Source organism: Ixodes scapularis, unplaced genomic scaffold (genome assembly GCF_016920785.2).
Source record: "Ixodes scapularis isolate PalLabHiFi unplaced genomic scaffold, ASM1692078v2 PGA_scaffold6__148_contigs__length_123643588, whole genome shotgun sequence".
In the NCBI taxonomy this organism is placed as follows: Eukaryota; Metazoa; Arthropoda; class Arachnida; order Ixodida; family Ixodidae; genus Ixodes; species Ixodes scapularis.
In genome coordinates, this window is record NW_024609881.1 from 87,124,872 (window position 1) to 87,146,396 (window position 21,525).

The window sequence follows — 21,525 nt, forward strand, 5'->3', positions numbered from 1 at the left end:
GCTGCTTGCTTGGAAACTTAGAAACAGCCGCTACCAGACACCTGAATTAATTCTAAAATCCCCAGGACGTTTTGGGGAACGAAGCGATCACATAGCAGGCGGAAGCAAGTGTACAGCGTGAAAAAATATTAATTTTACCTATTGTTATGAAGGCGGATCATGTCGGTGTCGCAGTTCATAAACACTGTAAGGTGCTAACACAATTTTACAGTAGAAATGGGAATTGCATAAAAGAAAAAAACTGAACAGAAACACCTCATACGATGTCGTAGATTCCTAACATACATCGGCGATTTCATTTTGCTCGTACAGCGTTATAGCGTTGTCAGCGAACGAGGAACATCTTCATAAAATAAAGGGTGGAAAATACTCCACGTGTCAAGTTTTCTAACGACAATCACTAGTTGATATCGTCCCGTGGCAATTTCCGGCCCTTCGAATGCTCTAGCAGGTTGAAGAGTCGCGTTTCCAGCGACGCGTCACCACACACAAACGAAGGTAAACAATCAAGATGGCGGAGTGTTCCAAGCGTTGGGCCCGCCGTGAGCGCGGTGTGATAGGGTGGTCGGACAACACATCGGCCAACACGGATTCCGGGTGACAGCAATGTGTTGCCCTGCTGTTCTTGTTGCCGCGATGTGAGAGCGTCACCGGAAACGCGTCTTTCTCGTGTTGCCGAATAGAGTTGTCCGACTGTTGCCTCAGTGCGACCGGGCCTTAAGGGCGTCGAATCAATCAACCTTGTAATCTTTCTTTCGGTTCAGGTCGTTTACACTAAACAACCGACGGACGTACTAGGACTCTAAAAAGAGAAATAATTTTTCAGGTTTAGTGGATTCAGGTACGTTTCGGTAAACGCTGTGATGTTTCTTAAAGTCGATATAATGACCATCATTTGTTTATATCGAGAATAACAGCACAACCACAACACTATGTATTTTCGTTGTGAACTTGCAGCCTCGTTGCCACTCCAATTGCAGGTGAGCTGCAAGTTCCTTTCAACTATCGATGACAGCTTAAGGAATATGGTGCGCGTATTACGGTAACGCTTTTAGCGTCGTCATTTTTTTGGTGGATTCAGCCACCTTTTAAGTGAACTATGATTTAAGTAACTACGATTGGAAGTAACATCCCTGTCAAATGGCAAACGATACATTCAAAATTAGGGTGAAATAAGAGCATAGGAAATGTCACGGATCGAAAGAAGAATAAAGGTTCGATGATGCAAGCGCCTAAGAAAGTTCGAGCAAATACTTACCTCAAAACAAATTGCATACCCTTCTCACTACAATGCGAAAACGTGAAAGGCGGTCCATGAGGCCCTCCAGAGTCCATAATGTATTTGACTCGGGAGTTGCAGTCAACAGCACCAGGATGATTCTTGAGATTTCTCAGGGGACCACTTCCATCGTGCGCGCTCCCGAGCCTGCGAAAATATTGTTCATGCTAAAAAAACCATCTAATGGTCAACACTGTAATCAGGGACAGATTAAGAAACGCTAAGCAAGGCTCATTATGGTCACGCTTTTTATCGGCCCATATCGCATTGTCCATAGCGATGATAAAAGGCATGGGATTTACTAACGGTACCTAAAAAAGCTTTTCCCGGGTGATACGCTGAGCACCTGTGTTTATAAAGGAAGCGACAAGATACTTACAAATGCCCAATTTCGTGGGCTATTGTGGCGAATCTATAGTACAGAGGAGGTACTTCCTCGGAAATTCCCACATTCCAGCCTTTCACGCAGACCATTCCGGAAAAGGCGCGACCTGGAAATAATAATCCACCTGTTGCTTTCCAAATATATTCAATAACGTTCTTTTCAAGCTGTAAGAATACGCTGTGATGTGAAAATCACCCTCTTTGGAAAAGCAGGTATTTAGAATTCTGAGACGTTCAGCCACTTAAAATTAAAAATTGGCCGAGGCGTGACCGCTTGTGCAAAAGTTTCGGATGCCAAGGAAACAAGCCGTATTTAGAAGTTGGGCGGTGTGCTTAGAGGGAAAATTAGTCTTCAGGAAGATAAAGCAAAGGAAACACGCAAAAAAACATCAACAGTTAATTTTTTCAGCGCTGGGTGCTCGAACCTGATGTCAAAGTTTCAGAACTTGCTGACTCAAAGGTTATGAACAGTTTTGGGAAATTCACAATAAGGCGAGGGCAGTCGACGAAGTCCAGCAACGCATGAAAAGGAGTGACGTCGGCTACTGAAAACGAGACTCATTTTGCCAGTGTAAAATGAAAAAAATTGCTTCTAGCGTTTGAATCTGCAAACAGTGAGTTTTAAAACTTTGGCATCAGGTTGTACCGTTAGAGCTCCATTTGGAGGGCACTAAGCATTGGGCAATGCGTAGGCTGTCTTGTTATGAAAACACAATATTTCTCGCGATCACACGTGCACTTGCGGCCTGACAGTTTTCCGTAGAATAAAAATGTACAGTCATAACTTGTTGTTGATGTTCGCGTTTCGTGTTGTAGAAATCTCACCACATATATAAGTGAAATTTTCAAGAGATATTCGTTGAATTTGATGTTTATGATCATCATCTGACGACAACCATTTTCGTCAAATTTTATTTTTGAACTAAGTGGCAAAAACGTGCTTTAAAAACATTTTGAACTTGACTTTCTCCAAGTGTTTCAGAGCAAGCAATGTTAATTTTATTTAGTAAAGGCCATCTTCTGTGAAAAAAGCTACCAAATCACAAATCCCACTCAGTAATTCGTGTTACCAATAGCAGAAACGGTGAATATCATTCGTTATTCGTTTAACATCTTTCGGAAATTACTGGTTAAACTCCGAATTTCTCAAGATTCAGCAAAAATGCGTGGTCCGGAGCATCTTCTGACCCCGCTTTCTTACCGTGAATATTTGGAGATAATTTCTTAGTCTCCTTGTTACGTGTCCCTAAGCGGCGCCTGAAATGCAAATATGACAATACTAATTATGCGCATCCCTGCTGCTATGAACATTAATCACGTAAAACGGTGTATGTGCATATAGTTTGTGCTTTTTAGGCTTTACAGCTCTTTTTTTTAGAAAAGCCGTGAAAGCTACACTTATGCAGTCTCGGCAGGTGACTTACACGGCGATGGGGACGTAACAGAGGAGCTGTCACGACAGCCTAATACTTACAATATGAGATCACTAGGATTCGCATGAATAAAGGTCTTTGATATCCTCGGAAATAATACATCAATAACTTGTAGCATGCAGCACGTATTACCCGAAATTATGCACCTCTACCTCCCGTTTTGAGAGGCAACAAAACTTTTTTACACGTCTCTTGTCGCCTTGCCGTAAAGGCAATTTAAACGGCAAATAAAAAAGAGGGCATGTTACAATTTCGAAATGAAATGCTCTTTACACAAGCTTGCTGGCACGAGTCGGACCAAAGTACGAGGGTAGCAGAGGCGGCGATGCAGGCGAGTTTGTTCATCACTAGGTAAGGCAAATACAGCACAGAGAAAGACGAAGACAAAGAGGAGAAAGATATCAGCGCATATGTCTCCTCTCTTGAACCCATATCGGTTAGACGCATATAAGCACATATGTGTGTAAATAGATACCGTCTCCTAATAACTGAACAATGCCGAAATAAAAATAAACATGCATTTTTTTAAGAAAATATGAAAATGTGTTATTGCTTTGAACCTGTAATCTAGATGGTGTTTGCATAATGTTAGTGGAACACGTATCTGTCCGTAGTACGCATGAAACAGATGACCTAAGAAAAACATTTCAAAGCTTTTGAGGTCACGGTTTGAAGGTTATAACAACTCCTCCTCGGATGTTTTTCACCTAGCAAAGTACTGCCTGGTTACGAAAATTTACTACGCCCAATTTTAGGATATGAGATTGTTGTTTATGATCGAGTCGGCTTTTTTTTTTCGTATTTTGTTGTTAAGGTTCGTTGTTCTGGCGTTCGTCCTGGGTACTTTATGCCATTCGTCTGTGCGCTGTCTTTACCTTCTCTTGTGCAAGGATAGAGTGAAAGCTTTTAGGAATCCAACTAATTCAAAGGAATTGAATAAAAATATCAAATCGATTTATCCAATAGTCTAGTTTTGACAAGCGCTCAAGTGAAACAACCTTGTGCATTTTTAATCAAAAATAGAATCAGAGGCCCAGTGGTCTTAATATATATATATATATATATATATATATATATATATAAAATAAAAAAAAAACGAAAATAAATTCAGCTTTGATGCCCTTGAGATTTATCGCCTTCGTTTTCAACAGTGAGTTTTGTGGGGTTTCGAAGCTCCAGGATTGTGGCACACATTAAGCGACGTATCAGGTTCGCTACACAGTGAAACGGTCAGCACATCAGATACTGTAGAGGAAACGTTTTGCATGTCGCCGAATGAAACTGCGTAAAATAGAGGAAGCCGTGGGCATCTCTTGTCGCCCAGTGGATAATATTTTACGTAATGAATTGGATTCAAAACAGAAAGGTTTCCGCAAAATGGGTGTCGCATTTTCTTAATGCGTAGCAAATGATCATCATTCGGTATTTGCTTCGATTAGAAAAAACAAAAAAAAACAACAAAAAAACAAAAACAAAATGGAAGTTTGAATTCCCTCACACTTTATACACGAACTCATCTCTGTTACGTCACGGCGCGGTGGTGGCGCGTCGGACGCACTTCCGGTCCGGGGCTGTGGGCAGAAGTGCCCATGTGAGACGTGTATTCCTGCGTTGTTTTGAAAGGAACCAGGCAAAAACCTGCCTTCTTGTCAAAATGCTGCGACTGGGGCTGTACCAAAAGGGTCGAGAAAGGTTTGAAGGTCAGTTTTCATGCGCTCAGTTCGTCCAATAACGTGGATATGTGCCGTGAAAAAAGAAAACCAGACGCCGTCGGACCACGATTGCTTGGGCGGGAAGCATTTTTGGTTGAATTCAGGGATACTTCTGGCCATCAGATTTATTTGTTTTGTTCGAAAATGAACGCCGGAAAACCGTTAAGTTGTACGGACCACCTGCGGACTACGTTCAGTGCGTCTTCAAGTTCAAACGGTCGCCTGATCGTTCGAACTGTCGTCGGCTCTTTCAAACGTTTCTGCTTGTCGTCTGCTTTTTTAGAGGACACCGGCCCGTAGACCAAACGTGGGCCCGGTACTTGTGATCAGAAGTGCAGGCCTCAAAAGGCTTAATTTTGAAGGTTGGTAAGCAGGCTCAACGAAAACAGTAAATACAAGGAGATGTTGATCATTGTTACCAGTGGCCATCACCGACTTGTTATGCCTGATTCACTTGGTTAGATTCTGCTTGCGATTTTCAGTATCGACGTCGACCATCTCAGCTACGGTTCACGCCTTTGCAGTATGAGCGACGTCGCTACTGAAAATTGCGAGCGAAATCTCATCATGTGAATCAGGCTTTAGCGTACATTCTGCGGCGTCCACGCGGAATGAATCGCCGCATGCCAGATTATTCACGCGAAGTTTTGCGGTGTAACGAGCCTCGTTAATTTCGCTGACGCCGCTCAAGTAGTCAGACATCGTTAGGAGGACGGAGAATCAACAATTCCAACGCGAAAAAGAGCGCGGGGACACACACCGACGCCGACAACATCGCATTTCAATGGTTTGTTTATGGGCAACGGCCAGCTTCCTGCCCACACCCCCATCGCGCATGCGCGACGTCGGTGGCGTCCGCTAGGGGCGCTCCGGGTGCTCCGGTTTGTTTATAAACATGAGTTGGTGTATACTTTTCCCAAGACATGCCTTGGCTAGAAAGAGATTTCGGTCGATTGAAAAGGTAACAGAGGACTTCAATTGAATATTTGAGGGCCTCGAAGGAATTCCGATCCGAGAGTGAATAGAAAAGCTGGAAAGACCATGCATCAAGTGCGTTCATCCTCGAGGGAATTCTGTTTTCAAATACCATGACTTGAAATGGTTTTGTTTTCATTTCAAATTCATTCCGGAAACGTTTCTATATATCCCACTGTACTCCCAGGAAACACTAGTAGCTCAGGAGCTTCCCTGCATTGGTGAAATGTTATTCTGCTTCGTAAAAATTAACGACGTAGTTACGGCGATCACACCATATGGAGTAAAGTGCCGTAGGCGGCTCGAGTGTTCGACACGAGCACTGCGTAATCACTCGAGTTAGGCTCGTGAGAAAAAACAGCTAGACGAACATTTCAGTAGTAGTTTGCGTCTAATCACTGCGGTGTAGTGGATTGCCCAACTGTACATTGTGATTCAAGGAGAGGCCAGGCTCTTCAAATCGACGCAAAATTCGGTTTCTTAACTTATCGCGCTACAACTTTGTGCAGCTTTGCCCACAAATGGTGCATTTTTTTTTGTACACTTTGCAAAGAGCAAATTTACCTGAGGAAAAAGTAGGAAAGAAAAAGGCTTAGCTCCTACGGAAACGCAGCGAAGCCACCAGTCTTCAAACAACATGGCGCCGTTTCGCACGGAAGAACAGAGATGGCGCAACGAACGCCGACAACGAACGAGCATACGGCGCCGAGAGCCGGCGTCTTTAGCAAACGATTTCTTCGACTCAAAAACGGCGCGCGTTCCGCAGGCGGCGACAGTCGCAGGAACAAAAACAGGCGCGGTAACAACAAGCCACTGCAGTTCCTTGTCTGCTAAAGACGTCGTATGCTCGTTCCTTGGCGGCATTTGGCGTCGCGACCGCTTGCGCCATCTCTTGTCTCCCGTGCGAAACGGCGCCGTGTTGTTTGAAGACCGGTGGCTTCGCCGCGTTTTTGTAGGATCTAAGCCTTTTTCTTTCTTTACTTTTTCCTTAGGTAAGTTCGCTCTTTGCAAATTTTACAAAAAAGAAAAAAAAAAGAAGTACCGTTTGTGGGTAACGCTGCACAAAATCGTAACGCGATGGGTTAAGAAGCCGAATTTCGCGGTCGATTTAAAGAGCCTGGCCACTCCTTCAATCACCCTGTAGTAATACTCCTCCGGCCTCCGCCAAGGGTTTCCCTCTTTCCTGCCTAGAATTCGTAATAGGAGATCATGTGGCCACTTGTTCCGACAACGAGTTGAAAAAGCTAACTGTGCTCGTTTCTGTAAAAAAAAAGAAAAAAAAGTTTACGACTGTTTTTGAGTAAAAATAAAAGCTATTCCATGTTTTAAGGGGTTATGGAAGTCAAAGATTTGATCTAAGCAGTGCGTAATTTATTGTACGCCCGAAAATTTTCGCACGACCGCCTTAATCTATCACATATCCTTCGGGAGCACTGAATCGCCATAAGGAACTAGGATATGTTATATTTGCCTCACGGCACAACTCGACCTCAGGCTGAATTACGTGATCTTGCTTACCCAAAGAGCATCAGGTAGAAATCGGCAGGCCTTGGGAACGTGGTTTTTTTGGTGAATTGTCGAAAGCCGTTTATTGACTCATCCGCTGAGACTATATTATCTTCCTCCACAACAAAATACTCATCTTGTTTCGTCTGTAAACATAAAGAATTAATCGCAAATATTTATATTTTATTACTTTTTCAATCACAAATTAGACCGCCGTTGAAAAGGGTGCTTGGTTATCATCGAAAAGTAGTACTTTCTAGACGCAATAATGTTTCTAGGTCCAATTGTTTATAAAATTGTGCAATACTTGGCACTGAGTCTACTATGCAAAATAAGATTGATGAAACATACGGACCTTTGCGAAAACGAATTAGAAAGGAGCTAGTTTTGTTTTGACAGCGCCATCTGTCACGACAAAAATATAAATTGTACAAAATTGAAATGGAAAACGAATGGTTACTTTGAAATGAAACCGACGGCTTTGACGGCGTGAACAGAATCGATTTCGTAACTTTGATTTAGACAGCTAAATCCCCAATTGCTCTTGATTGGCACTATCACTTTGAGACACATGTCCTCGTTTTCTTATTCATTTACACGGTGTTTTGGAAAGGCGACATTAAAATAGTGGAAGGTCATGGCGGAAATTAGTGGTTTCTTTGTTACCCTCATCGAACCATAGGAACCCTTCTTCGCAACACAGACCGACGCTCCTTTCTTACCTTGTTCGGGGCCACAACATACCATCAGATATAAGATATCTGTACAAGCACGCAAGAGCATCCCCCCCTCTCCCCTACCTCTTTTCAGGCCTGTTTGAAACCATTTTTTTTTGCATTCGATTAGAGGGATACCATCACATCACATGCTGGTACAACGAATCGAGTGCCTCATTTCCTAGGGAGAAGTGCGTAAAAAAAAAAAACGGGTACGGTCACTAATTGATTTGAGTGGTAAGAAAAGAGTGTTTAAAATATGACAGCCCCTTACACTCTAAGAAAAGCACGTACGTCTACTTTCCCGCACGACGCTCGGAGAGCCAATCACCGCAACTTGCGGAGGCAACTCAGTGAATGACGATGCCGAAACATAATTTTAGACCAAAAAACGCAGTCGGAGTTGTGACATTAATCAATGCAAAACGTCAGGCTTGCATTGTTTAATGTCACCACTGAGACTGCGTTTTTTGGTCTAAACATATGTTTCGGTATCATCATTCGCTGAGCTGCCTCCGTAAGTTGCGCTAATTGGATCTCCGAGTGTTTTGCGGGAAAGTAGACTCACGGAAGTTTTTTAGAATGTGCGAACCCCTGTAAAACCGAATTAGAGCGCAGCTCTTGAGGAGGAGGAGGAAAGGCTACTGAGGGGAGCGTATACTCTTTCCTCCTCCTCACCTCCTCATCCTGCCTGCTACTCCTCACGGTTACGCCGATGCCGACGGCGACGCCGACGCCATCGGCGTAAACTTGAGGTCACGTGACCCTCGTGACCTCACGGGGTCATGTTACCTCACAAGGTTGACGTGACCTCGCCGGGGCCACGTGACCTCACTGGAGTTACGTGACCTCACGGGGATCACGTAACTTCACGGGGTCACCTGACCTCACGGGGGTCACGTGACCTCACGAAGGTCACGTGACCTCACGGTGGCCACGTGATGTCACCGGGGTAACGTGACCTCACGGTGGTCACGCGACCTCACGATTACGCCGACGGCGACGGCGACGCCGACGCCGCTCAAGCCAAAAACGGGCGGCTAAGATCTGCGCTCCAAAAGAACGGTGGTGCGTGGTCAGTATGCTGAAGGTTTTCTGTACAACCTATAGCGTTTTTTTTTGCAAAAGAAACAACCTATCAATAGTTTTTGTTGTTGTTGAACCCCAAACTAATAAACAGTAATGAATATGAAAGTAACTGAAGTATAGTACAACAGTCGTTTTAACCAGCATGGAACCAGCAATCTAATTTTGTACAAAATACCCATAGATCTCGAGATGCTTGCATGCATTTTATTTATATGAGGTGTCCAGCTTAAATTTGTCCTAACAATTTATAAGCGTTTACACGCTCGATCACAAAGTCTTGCAATTTTGAAAAAAATTCACAGTCGTCAGGTTTACCTCGTGGCCTAAAAATTACATATTTTGTTTTCGTAACATTTAACTTGAAGTAGATTAGAGTCAAGCCACTCCGATAATTCATTGAGCCACGCGTTATCACTAACTTATAGATGACGTAAAAATGGACCACAAAAAAATAAGCTTGTACCGTCGGCATACAAAACTATTTCAGGAGTGTTTAAGATAGGTACTATATGATTAATATAAATAATTAAATACAGAGGACCTAATATAACCCCCATGGAACCCCATGCGAAATTTGTTCTGGCTTGGACCGGTATCCATTAAAACACGTATATTTTGACCGACAAGATGAGTAACTATGTACCAAATATAAAGCAACACCTCGAATTCTTTAAAACGGTAGATTATAAAACAATATATCATGTTGAATGAAATCAAACGCTTATCTATAGTCTAAAATATTCCAGTGGTAAATAGTTTGTTTTCAAAATGTTGATTAATTTTTCTTTGATACTAAGTAGCGCCATTTCGGTTGCCTTTCTTTCTTGAAAACCGCATTGTTACATTACAGAGACGTCTCTATCAATCAAAAATTTGGATATCCGTTTTGCTTATCAGATGTTATAATACTTTTAAAACAAATTAAGTACGGATATTAGCCTATAGTTTTTAATGTTCTCGAAAGAACCTGGGCTTCGTGCAAAACAGCAACTCTTGGAATTTTCATGCCATGGGGAAAAGTATTAGTTGCTAAGTCCATGTTACATATATGCTGTAGAGAAGAACACAAAAGATGGGCGACAGCTATGATTGGTATGGCCTTGATATCATCTGCTGTGATGAGTAACGTATTTCGCTACTTTTTTTCGGTAACGCCTACAATACTGCTGCAGCGCCCACGATGCATCTCAGAAAACAGAACAACGGAATTCCGAGTCTCGACTTTTGCTCGACCTCTGCTATTTCCCCGCTGAATTTAGCGGGGAAATTACGTCGCATGACTTTATGTCAGGTGACCTATAAAAATATTGTTTCTCGGCTAAATATGATGTGATGTCATGTGACTTGGTCACGTGACCTAAACGACATTTTAATTTACTTACTAGATTTAGCAGAAAAATCGACGCCACGTGACCTCAACACCAATTCAATTTCTCCGCTAAATTTAGAAGAAGAAATGACGTCCCGTGACTTTGTGACACGTGACCTAGACAGGAATTTAGGAAGAAAGTCGTCTAAATGGGAAGGGTAAATATCTTCCGGATATTTTTATCTATTTTACTCCATGTTTTATACAAATATCTATACGTGTGGTAATTTCTATAATAACTAATAATATTTTCAATATTTAGCTATTATATATATCACAATTTACCTTTGATATAAATCACACCTGGTGAATGACAGCGATGCCGACGGCCGCGTGCGGTGAGTGCTCCATTCGCTTCTACGCCAAGCAACAGTTTTTGGCTTGTTGGGGTTCATGCAATCGACGATATCATTGCAAATGCTTTGACGTAGGAGCAGATTACGAATTGCTAATCCAAAGCAGTTTGAGTGGCTATAAATGCACCGAGTGTACCAGGCGGCGCGAAACTTCGTCGAACGACCATCCGGACACCGACGATGACCGGCATGACCGGGCGAATGTGTCACGATTGAGTGCGCCTTCGGAGAACGCTGCTAATGGGTCGGTTCCTTGGCAAACGGCTGACCTGGTTTGTCTGCTGCACAGCATGTCTACGAAATTGGAAGTTCTGACGGCTGGAGGTGAAGAGCCTCAAGTTAGAAAATACCTTTTTAAGCTCAGAATGTGGCTTGCTGAACAAAGGGGTGCTCGAGCGACAGCCTCTGGCTGCAAGACCTCACGCATCTATTGCGGCGGCCGTGCGTTCATCTGAGCAATCGGCAAGATGGCCTCCATTGAACTCGGCGGCGGTACAACGGCCATCCTAGGGTGAGGGTGCAACGCTGCCGTGTGAAAATCTTATATCTGGGCCATATCTGGCCATATCAAACATTATATGATTATATACGGTTTATATACAACCTTATCCGGCGTATATACAGACTTATCTGGCGTATATACAGCCTGATATGTCGCATATACAGACTTATGTGGCGTATATACAGACTTATCTGACATATATACAGCCTGATATGGCGTATATACAGACTTATCTGGCGTATACACAGACTTATCTCGCGGCCGGTTTTCAATATATTAAAAAGGTAAAATAATAATAAAATATTCTTAGTTAGCCAACTCTGAATGACTCATTGTTCGCGAGCTAAATATTAGCACAAATAATCCCAAACCTCAGCTCTGACAAGCTTAAGTTTGAGATTATTTGTGCTAGTTTTCACGAGGATTTCAAGGTAGCTTAATTATTTCAAAGTTGGCGGAAAACAAACAGCGCAAGGACAAGGACAGAGTAGAAGGCGGTAGACACACACAGCGCTGTGTCTACCGCCTTCTACTCTGTCCTTGTCCTTGCGCTGTTTGTTTTCCGCTAATATGAATGACCAACTAGCCCAATCGTCAACACTACTGTATTTCAAAGTGTTAACATTACGCCCGAATAGACAATTTGCTAAATCTCTCAAGCGCCTCGGCCCGTACTCCAGGAATCATAGGGACGGTGTTTCTTCAGTGATCGAAAATTTCGAGCAAATCAATGGTTACAGAGATTTGAGTGTAATTCGGAGTCACCTTGAACACGTGCCGTAAAGAACCCAAATACATGCCATACCGCTTTTAAAATCGCCCGCCAATGTCAGTACTGTGCATTCCGTCTAACCTTCAACTGCGTGAGCTGCGTACATATCTCTTACATTATTATCATTCTCGTACAGCTTCAAAGACGATGATAGTAAGTTAGAAACGCTAAAAATGTCATAAACAGCTCCGCTGAATCCGAGCTAAATCCCGGTTTTGGTTGTTGTGAATTCTCTGCTTTTGAGTAGTTCCTGCTAAAACAACAATCACGAGAATGATAAAATAGTAAGAGATTTCGGCGGCTCAGCTTGGCTGAAGGTTGGACAGAATGCACAGTATCATAAACGCTGCCATTGACGAGAAAATTTAAAAGTGATATGCCAGGTACTTGAGCCCTATGGGACGCTTGTTCAGGGTGACTACGAATTACACTCGAACTTGTGTAACCATGGTCCACTTTATATGACAAAAAACGTTTTTTTTTTTCTAAAGTTTTTTAGTTTACAATTGTGTTGCACTCTTGGCGTCAATAACAAGACTTTCAAATTTAAAGATACCAATGTGTGGGGGTTGGACAATGAATACGCACCTGAAAACCAAATACTCCAACAAGCTGGAGGTTTATTTGGGGCTTGCGAACCGTCTTGAAGATTGCATTCACCTTCGTGAAAGAAATAAGACATTTGAACGGGTGTCAGTAATCGGAGCACGACAGCCTCAATAAGCACTTTTTGTTTGATCGATGAAAACTGATATTACTATATTATTTCTGAACAAGAACAAATGTAAACCATACGCACGATGTTCATTAGCCTTATGATGTATCGAGCCTGTATCAATTTGCTTTCCTTGAGGGACTTGTGTATTGCACTGTCAAACATGACGTACATTTCAGGTCGCCACACTCTGGGTGGCTCTGCAGTGTCACCTAGAAGGTTTCAAATCATGACATGTCCTCAGTGCTCCGCAAGTTTAGAATTAACTGTGTAATCATTTTTTTTTAAATATGCACGATGCCAGAAAAGTGTATCGTATTTTCTGTGCAATATAGTGAAACAGTGTGACTATAATGCATTTAAATGCAAAGGTGCAAGCGAGCTGGACAAGAATCTTCTTACCGTTCTCCAGGGATTATTTTCGTTATAGTGAAACAGTCTCTCCAAATGAAAGTTTTCAAATTCATTATATCATCAAAGTGCGGTCTCGAATCGTAGTTACTCCCGCAGCACGTGCTGACGTCTAGCGAAATATTTCAAAGCAAAAACCTAAAGAAAAATTAGGGTTTCTACTGCATGGAGAAAATTGCATCATAGTTATAAACTGGCCAGTATGTATGCAGCGCATGTAACTAGAATTGCAGCCTGCTCCTTGGTGTTTGTAGAATTGGTTGAGAGGGCTGTTGAGAAATGTTAAATGTTTTAAAAACAAAATAAGCTTACTTTTTGGCGGTACACCTTCATGGGAACGTTGTTCAACGGGAACTGTAAACATCATAGTGATACTAAATGTAAAAAGTAATCAGAGTCGATGGTTATAACTTTTCAAAGGCATGCTTTTTCAGCAAAATTATAGAGGAAAAATTCGTGTTTTGCTGTCAATTAGTTTTTTTTTCTTTTTTGCTGGCCCATTTTTGCGGTTTTACTAGTTAAGATATCTTCAAGATAATTTTCTCAAATTGTTACAATATCCGATGTCAGCGGATATGTGTTTATCTAAATACCATCACCTCAAAACCGAACCATGCCGAAATAAAGTAGATAACTCTTTTTGTTTGAAAGAAAAGACGACGAAGTGACATTTTTGATGAGTTACCTAAAAGGTAAGTAAAAATATAAGAGTCGTTATAATTGTCAGTGTATTCCTCGTCCTAAAAATCAGTTGTAGAAATATATTTTTTCGAAACTCTTAAGTGCTACCAATTAAACTCTTTAGGAAACATAGAACGGCAACTTTGAACGCACTTAAGGTGTGTTAACTTGAGTATAGGGATATAAGAACTTTTTTCCGATTGCCAAACCACTCACCTCTTCCGTTAACTCAGAAAGTTCTAATTATTGGTACGATTGTAGATCATACATGCTCCGATACTCTGAATACTCTGAACATCGGATTACATACTCAGATCACTAACACAGGAGCCGTTGTAATGATGCAAGTAAAAAAAAAGAAATACTGAGGGGCCGTCGCCTTCTCAAGCACTTCTCTTTTTCACTTTTCAATGATAATCAATTAATGCGCTCATTTCGCCATGCTTTAAACAGAATATGTTGTTAGAAAAAAAACGGGAGATGAATTAATTCATCGAGAGAATAAATGGCAAATAACTGAGAGCGTACCAGTATTGACACCGCACGCGAAGCGAACGCTGAAGGAAGAAATTCGGTCGTACGTTCAAAATGTCTAAGCATTTTTGCTTCGGGAAGTCTAGCCTTTAAAGTTAGAATTTTCAACAAATATCTAGTGTAGTGTTTGATTCTGTCACTTACTTTCCAAGTGGATCGCCTCCTCAGGCGTCGGGAGCGGAAATATTCTGTGAGGGATTCGGCCGGATTTGTCATGTATTCGCAATGGCTCAATTCCATGTGTAAAGTTTAGGTATCCTTCCTGTTAAAAATGTGAAAGATTTCTGAATATTGCAAGCATTGCCTGTTGCAGACCCGTTTGTGAATAGCTAACCAAACATTTCATCCTTCTAAAAAATTAATTTGTTTGGAGGCAATTTATAGAGAAATTATTCTAAATATTAGTTGTAAAGTTCTCATAAATAATGTTCTTTAGACGCTCTGGCGATGTGAACTTCCTATATGCTTAATACACCTTCATTTTTACCAAACTTAAAAAAACACTACAGGTTTACAAAATGTCCGCGAAAATCTATGCAGTTAACAAATACAGGACTTATAAATAACGATTGCATAACCTCCTGTACATTTGTATAATCATATTTAGTTTTCCTATACGGATATATACTACAAAAGTATTTGTACATGCCATTTCAATTCCGACATTTGTTTCAGTAATTGTAACGGAAGCCTTGTGTTCCGAATTTTCATAAACACTATTACGTATGTCTGTAGTATCCATCTGAAAACAACATATTATGAGTAAAATAACTGCGAAGCGATCTTCATAATAGTAGCAGCTGAAATGCTAAACGGTTATTTTTATAGCCAAGCTATTTATGGCTAGGGTTTCGTGGATTTTTTGTGCGCGTCAACAAAAACTGAGGTCCCGAATTTGTTGCAAAATCGCTTCATTTTATGCAAAAGCTTATGTCTCATCAGTTGGATATGCATTTTCAGTTTCAAGATCAGGAGATTCTCAGGTAGATAATAAATGTTTCTCAAAGATTTGGTGCTGTCCGACCCGCGTCAGCTATGTCTACTCGCGCACCGCCCTCTCCTTGTAATCGCCCCAAGCGCTTGCGAGCCTAGTTTCCGTTCCTTCCGCTCTCCCGGATTGGCGGTCCCGTCGCGGGTGTCTTTTTTCCTCCGGCTCGTCACGATGACCACCGATCAAGACGATAAATCTGGGCGTACCTTTGTTCAAAATTGTTTGACACGTCTGTGTCATGTGCTAAGCAGCTTCGCTGGTCATGCACCTTCACAGACTGGAATCACTCGTTTTTTTTTGTTTTTTTGTGCAAAATAGGGCATTTTATAAAAACTCAGTAAATGACTGCATCCAATGAATTTAGCTAGACGCAGGAACAATATCGGGGTGAATGGTTGCATAAATCATCGAGGAAGTAAAACTTTCTAAAAGAATGCAAAAAAAGAAATCGTGGTAGTCGGCACATCATTTAAACAAATGTGCTTTATTTGCGTTATTTATAGCGGAAACAAGTCTGCTTGAACGGTATTTTCAAATGTACGAAAACCTCCAAAGGCACTAGCGGACACATCAAATAACTTCTGAGGGAATAAACAGGTGGAATGTTTATTTTCTAATTAAATCAAGTGAATTTCAATCAATGAGGCGGAAGCATGCTTTCTTGTGAAAGATTATCTTTCCTCACCAATTCGTGGTTCACCTCTCCATACCTAGCCTCGGAAAAATACAGACGGTCCCCTAAAACACTGGACTCTTCCAAGTCTATGACGTAGTCTTTAGAAAGTCGAACAGCGCCTCTTGAGTTGCCGCTTCTGCTTTCAATCAGAACCGGATACACGACACCTGGAACGTAACCGCTCCTGTTATCCGACCGTTCCATACTCGCAACAAACTTCTCGGTACAGAGGACGAAACAAAACGTTCGTCACAAGTCACGGTATTTTTCTAATAAAAAAAATCCTAAAAAGATCTTCCAGCAAAGTTCCCTTTCACAAACAAAGCACAATTAACTCAACAAAAATAAGAAAGCCCTTCTGCAATGACAAGACGTTGGAAATGTAATGCAATAAAATCAAACCACGGGAAGCAGGCCTATACTCATGTGAATAGTTCGAACGAAACAAATTTGGATAATCGGGAGAGAGAGAGAGAGGGGCGGGCATCTTCCAGTCGTGTTTCGTTAACAGTATTTATTCTTTCATATGCATTTCTTAATATGCAGCTTATGAGAAAATGTGCTTCTTCGCTAGACTTCAAAACGCTATTAGAGTGCCATACCACATAAAAAAAAAGGACTGAAGAATCTAGATTACTTTTTTGCCAAGTTTCCAATAATGATGGTTATAATCTTAATCTTTCGTACCACGCCTACGTTCCTTTTCTTGCGAAAACCTTTTGGATATCTGTCAAACTTTTAGCTCTTCAGCGCTCTAATCGTACGGCACTATGATGAATGGAACATCGTTTTGGGACGGTCACATACATTTGGTAACTCCGATTCTACACGTAACCTGAACAGAGGCTAATACCCCTGTCAGACGGCAGCTAAGATGGCATTTACACCAAATGCCATTCAGTGTAAATGTCATTTAGGCACTGCCACACGGCAACTCAAATGGCATTTAACCTAAATGCCATTTCGGGTAAACAGAGTTCCCCAAACTCATTTACGGCTCGCAAGGCGTACTCTCGATGGCAGCGCTGGACACATATTACGGGATTGTTTTAAAAAAAGAAGGCATATATTACGGAAACAATTTTTACATCGTTTTAATTACGAAAATAATTTCTTTAACGCGTATTTCGCACGCACTTTACGTTTCTAATTGTTTAACCTACTCACGACTCCAGTTACCCAGTAGGCCTAATGGCTCTGAACCGCTGAACTTGTGTGCTCGCCTCGGTCGGCTCTCGGTTCGTTGGTTCCACTTGCGATGCGCTCCTCATTTACGCGTTTTTACGATATCGGAAGGAGCGCCTGCCGACAAAAAAAAGCGACCTGTCCCGCGAGGCGTCGGTACTCAAACTATGTGAGACGAGCACCTCGAATGGTCTTCGGTAGCAGAAGCGGAACGGCGGGTTCTGCACCGGCCTACGGGCGATTTCAGAAGCCCTCCGTTTCCTCAAGAAATACGTCGCGCTCCATCACAATACCGAAACCTCAAGGAACATTTTTGGGTAAGATATAACTTTAACGGTGGGCATAGCCAACAGGAGCACGCAAAACAATTATCGGAGCGGACGGCCGCCTAGTATTCGTTTTGTGTGTGTGGGTCGTCGCAGCACTGCGAACCTCGAACGAGTGTACCTCGAACGAGTTCATTGCACGGCCGGCTTGGTCGTGGTTCATACTAGCTGACTTCGCCTAGCAGCGCTTTAAATTTAGCGTTTGTTGCTCTGGCAACAGCTTGCGAAGTTGGCTGAATCTTTACTTGGCTGCCGCGAAGTAGAGATTCTGGGAAGAATGCAATACGACAAAAAGAGTTTATTTTTCTTTAAGTGGTACAAATCTTGTAAATGCCCTGTTCTAATAAACGTAGTGTAGGTATTCGTCACCCTGACTTTTGACCGGCTTTTACATTCCCATTGACATCCTCCAGAAAGAAATAAAAAGAAATGCTGCGTGAAGTCAGTCTCTCAATTATTCTATTTCTAGCTTTCTTTGATGTTGGATAATCCCATACTGTTTCAAAGCGAAATATGTTACGTGTGTTTACATGATACGTGCACAATTTTATTTCAAAACATCCTAAAAATTGTTTAATAATGCATTGCATATATACATTGAATACAGTTGCTGCACAGTTGCTACTTGAGATATTTACGTGTTCCAGAAAACATCTGCTGCTGGGGGCCACCATAGAAGTAGGCAAAGTAGTGAGCTGGCTACATTACAAAGGAATCTACAAGTTCCCGGGATCACTGTCTCTAAATAAGTGGCAGTTTCTTGCAGTCATGGCCACTTTTGTGACATTCTCCTCACTTGTTTTCAGACGTGCAGTGTAAAAGTATCGCAGAAAGCAACCTGGGTGAGGTACCTTCAAGAAAAGCAGCAATAAAATAATTGTGTGAGGCTGACGATGACAGTCCAATAGCCAGCATCAAGGCTGTCACTGGTATTGACCCCAAGATACCTGAGACTAGTGGCGATGTCAGTGATGATGCCACAAGTACCAGAACAGGCCGACGAAGCAGTGGTATAAGGGCCGGCACAAACAGTAATGCGCAGCTGAGCTGACAAGTGTGAAAAGGAAAAGGCCACATAGCCATAGAAGCTGTTTCGGCTCGTTGAAGCAGCCCGACATGCCCCACTAGAGCACTCGGAAGATGCGAGTCGCAGTAGCAGTGCCACGAAATGTTGGAGAAGCAACTGCTCGCATTGCGCAGAAAGTCGAGTAAGTAACTACGTTCAGTAAAGAAGGCGGTCATCGTCTTAAAGACAAAAATCGATTTCGTCGCTGCAAATCTTATGGAGGCGAAGGAATTGTGAGAAGGGAATAGAGTTGATTTGGGATCTAGGATGGATCAAGGAGTAAAGAAGGTAGCTATGGCTGTCAGTGGGTTTATAGTGCACAAAGGTGTGGAACCTGTGACCGTCACTAGTGACTTTTAAGTCTAGGAAGTTGACAGCGCATTTCGATATCAGTGAGGTAAACTTGAGGGAGGGGTAGGCGTTACAGAATGCAGACCACCACGTTTCCACCCTTATTGGCTGGCTTGGTTACGAGGTTAGTGCGGTTTCGAAGGGAGTTTAGAGCAGTAACTTCTTGTGGGGTTGCGTTGCGGTATTTAGAGATTATTTTGCTAGAGGAGTTGGCAAGAATGCTACGACATGCTTTGATTGACCTGTCAGTTTCAGGGTGTTTGGCGGGAAGCAGGGTCCGGATAGTAGTCTTTGGGTTAATGGTGTCGAACATGGTGCGATTAAAGTTAGACGGATGCTGGGTGAAGTGGGCATCTAAAAGTAGGCATCAGAAGAATTGTTTGCTGTTCACATGTAAAAACAAAAAAGGGTAAGGTCGGCTTTGAAGTGCAGGAACAAAGGACGGGCCCTTCGATAAGATAACGTGTTCAGGGGCAGTGAGGGGTAAATCGTCTCGTATGGCGACATCATCAATGCGTTGGACGGCAGCCTCATCATTTCGGGGCAAGAGAGTGTATAGTTTCCTTGATTTACAGGTGAGAGACCATCGGCATAGAGATATGAGTTGACTTCCAGAATTTTGTCAACAAGTTGGCATGAGTGTGAATCGAAAGATGAGTCAAGGGACTTGAGGAGTCTTAGCGACGGTGAGCGTTTGGCGTAACTGGGCACAGTGGTCATTATGATATCTTAGATGTGCCTTCACTAGCTGGAGAACAGCATTATCTAATATTTGTGACACTTTTGAAGGGCCGGAGGAATTCTCATTGGCAGGTTGTAAGGAGGGCCGGTGTGTTTGCACGCAAGACATGTCGGAGTGCCGCACGGCGTGGTACCAGGGAGCAAAGTCTGAGGCTTTGTGGTGTGGTTGCTGCATACTGGAAGGGATCATAACTTGGGCTGTCGATAGGAAGTTAGGGCGGGTGCTTTAGAAATAACTGTAGAGTCTTCAAGGCGTGAAGTGGTTTCCATGATTAGTTTGCCGAGCCTAGGTATGGAGGGATGGAACGTAAAGATGAGGGGGTTTCGGAATGGTTGCTGCATACTGGAAGGGATCGTAAGTTGGGCTGTCGATAGGAAGTTAGGGCGGGTGCTTTAGAAATAACTGTAGAGTCTTTGAGGTGGGAAGTGGTTTCCATGATTAGTTTGCCGAGCCTGGGTATGGAGGGATGGAACGTAAAGATGAGGGGGTTTCGGAATGGTTGCTGCATACTGGAAGGGATCGTAAGTTGGGCTGTCGATAGGAAGTTAGGGCGGGTGCTTTAGAAATAACTGTAGAGTCTTTGAGGTGGGAAGTGGTTTCCATGATTAGTTTGCCGAGCCTGGGTACAAAGGGATGGAACGTAAAGATGAGGGGGTTTCGGAATGGTTGCTGCATACTGGAAGGGATCGTAAGTTGGGCTGTCGATAGGAAGTTAGGGCGGGTGCTTTAGAAATAACTGTAGAGTCTTTGAGGTGGGAAGTGGTTTCCATGATTAGTTTGCCGAGCCTGGGTATGGAGGGATGGAACGTAAAGATGAGGGGGTTTCGGAATGGTTGCTGCATACTGGAAGGGATCGTAAGTTGGGCTGTCGATAGGAAGTTAGGGCGGGTGCTTTAGAAATAACTGTAGAGTCTTTGAGGTGGGAAGTGGTTTCCATGATTAGTTTGCCGAGCCTGGGTATGGAGGGATGGAACGTAAAGATGAGGGGGTTTCGGAATGGTTGCTGCACACTGGAAGGGATCGTAAGTTGGGCTGTCGATAGGAAGTTAGGGCGGGTGCTTTAGAAATAACTGTAGAGTCTTTGAGGTGGGAAGTGGTTTCCATGAATAGTTTGCCGAGCCTGGGTACAAAGGGATGGAACGTAAAGATGAGGGGGTTTCGGAATGGTTGCTGCATACTGGAAGGGATCGTAAGTTGGGCTGTCGATAGGAAGTTAGGGCGGGTGCTTTAGAAATAACTGTAGAGTCTTTGAGGTGGGAAGTGGTTTCCATGACTAGTTTGCCGATCCTGGGTATGGAGGGATGGAACGTAAAGATGAGGGGGTTTCGGAATGGTTGCTGCATACTGGAAGGGATCGTAAGTTGGGCTGTCGATAGGAAGTTAGGGCGGGTGCTTTAGAAATAACTGTAGAGTCTTTGAGGTGGGAAGTAGTTTCCATGATTAGTTTGCCGAGCCTGGGTATGGAGGGATGGAACGTAAAGATGAGGGGGTTTCGGAATGGTTGCTGCATACTGGAAGGGATCGTAAGTTGGGCTGTCGATAGGAAGTTAGGGCGGGTGCTTTAGAAATAACTGTAGAGTCTTCGAGGTGGGAAGTGGTTTCCATGATTAGTTTGCCGAGCCTGGGTACGGAGGGATGGAACGTAAAGATGAGGGGGTTTCGGAATGGTTGCTGCATACTGGAAGGGATCGTAAGTTGGGCTGTCGATAGGAAGTTAAGGCGGGTGCTTCAGAAATAACTGTAGAGTCTTCGAG

The 21,525-nt window shown here is 42.9% G+C and overlaps 1 protein-coding gene across 1 annotated transcript in view; it reads right to left on the reverse strand.

The window, feature by feature from the left end:
• Window positions 1–774: 774 nt before the first annotated feature.
• The window catches only part of LOC115332299 (venom metalloproteinase antarease TserMP_A-like), a 29,526-nt gene continuing 8,775 nt past the window's right edge, over window positions 775–21,525 (reverse strand). Inside the window, exons 2-12 of the mRNA XM_042294845.1 lie at window positions 16,111–16,268; window positions 15,084–15,176; window positions 14,579–14,696; window positions 13,532–13,573; window positions 12,893–13,020; window positions 12,682–12,753; window positions 7,302–7,435; window positions 2,865–2,920; window positions 1,659–1,770; window positions 1,259–1,426; window positions 775–802 (exon numbers count right to left, since the gene is read on the reverse strand). Coding sequence (XP_042150779.1) covers window positions 775–802; window positions 1,259–1,426; window positions 1,659–1,770; window positions 2,865–2,920; window positions 7,302–7,435; window positions 12,682–12,753; window positions 12,893–13,020; window positions 13,532–13,573; window positions 14,579–14,696; window positions 15,084–15,176; window positions 16,111–16,268 — 1,109 coding nt within the window. The remainder of the gene's footprint in view (window positions 803–1,258; window positions 1,427–1,658; window positions 1,771–2,864; window positions 2,921–7,301; window positions 7,436–12,681; window positions 12,754–12,892; window positions 13,021–13,531; window positions 13,574–14,578; window positions 14,697–15,083; window positions 15,177–16,110; window positions 16,269–21,525) is intronic.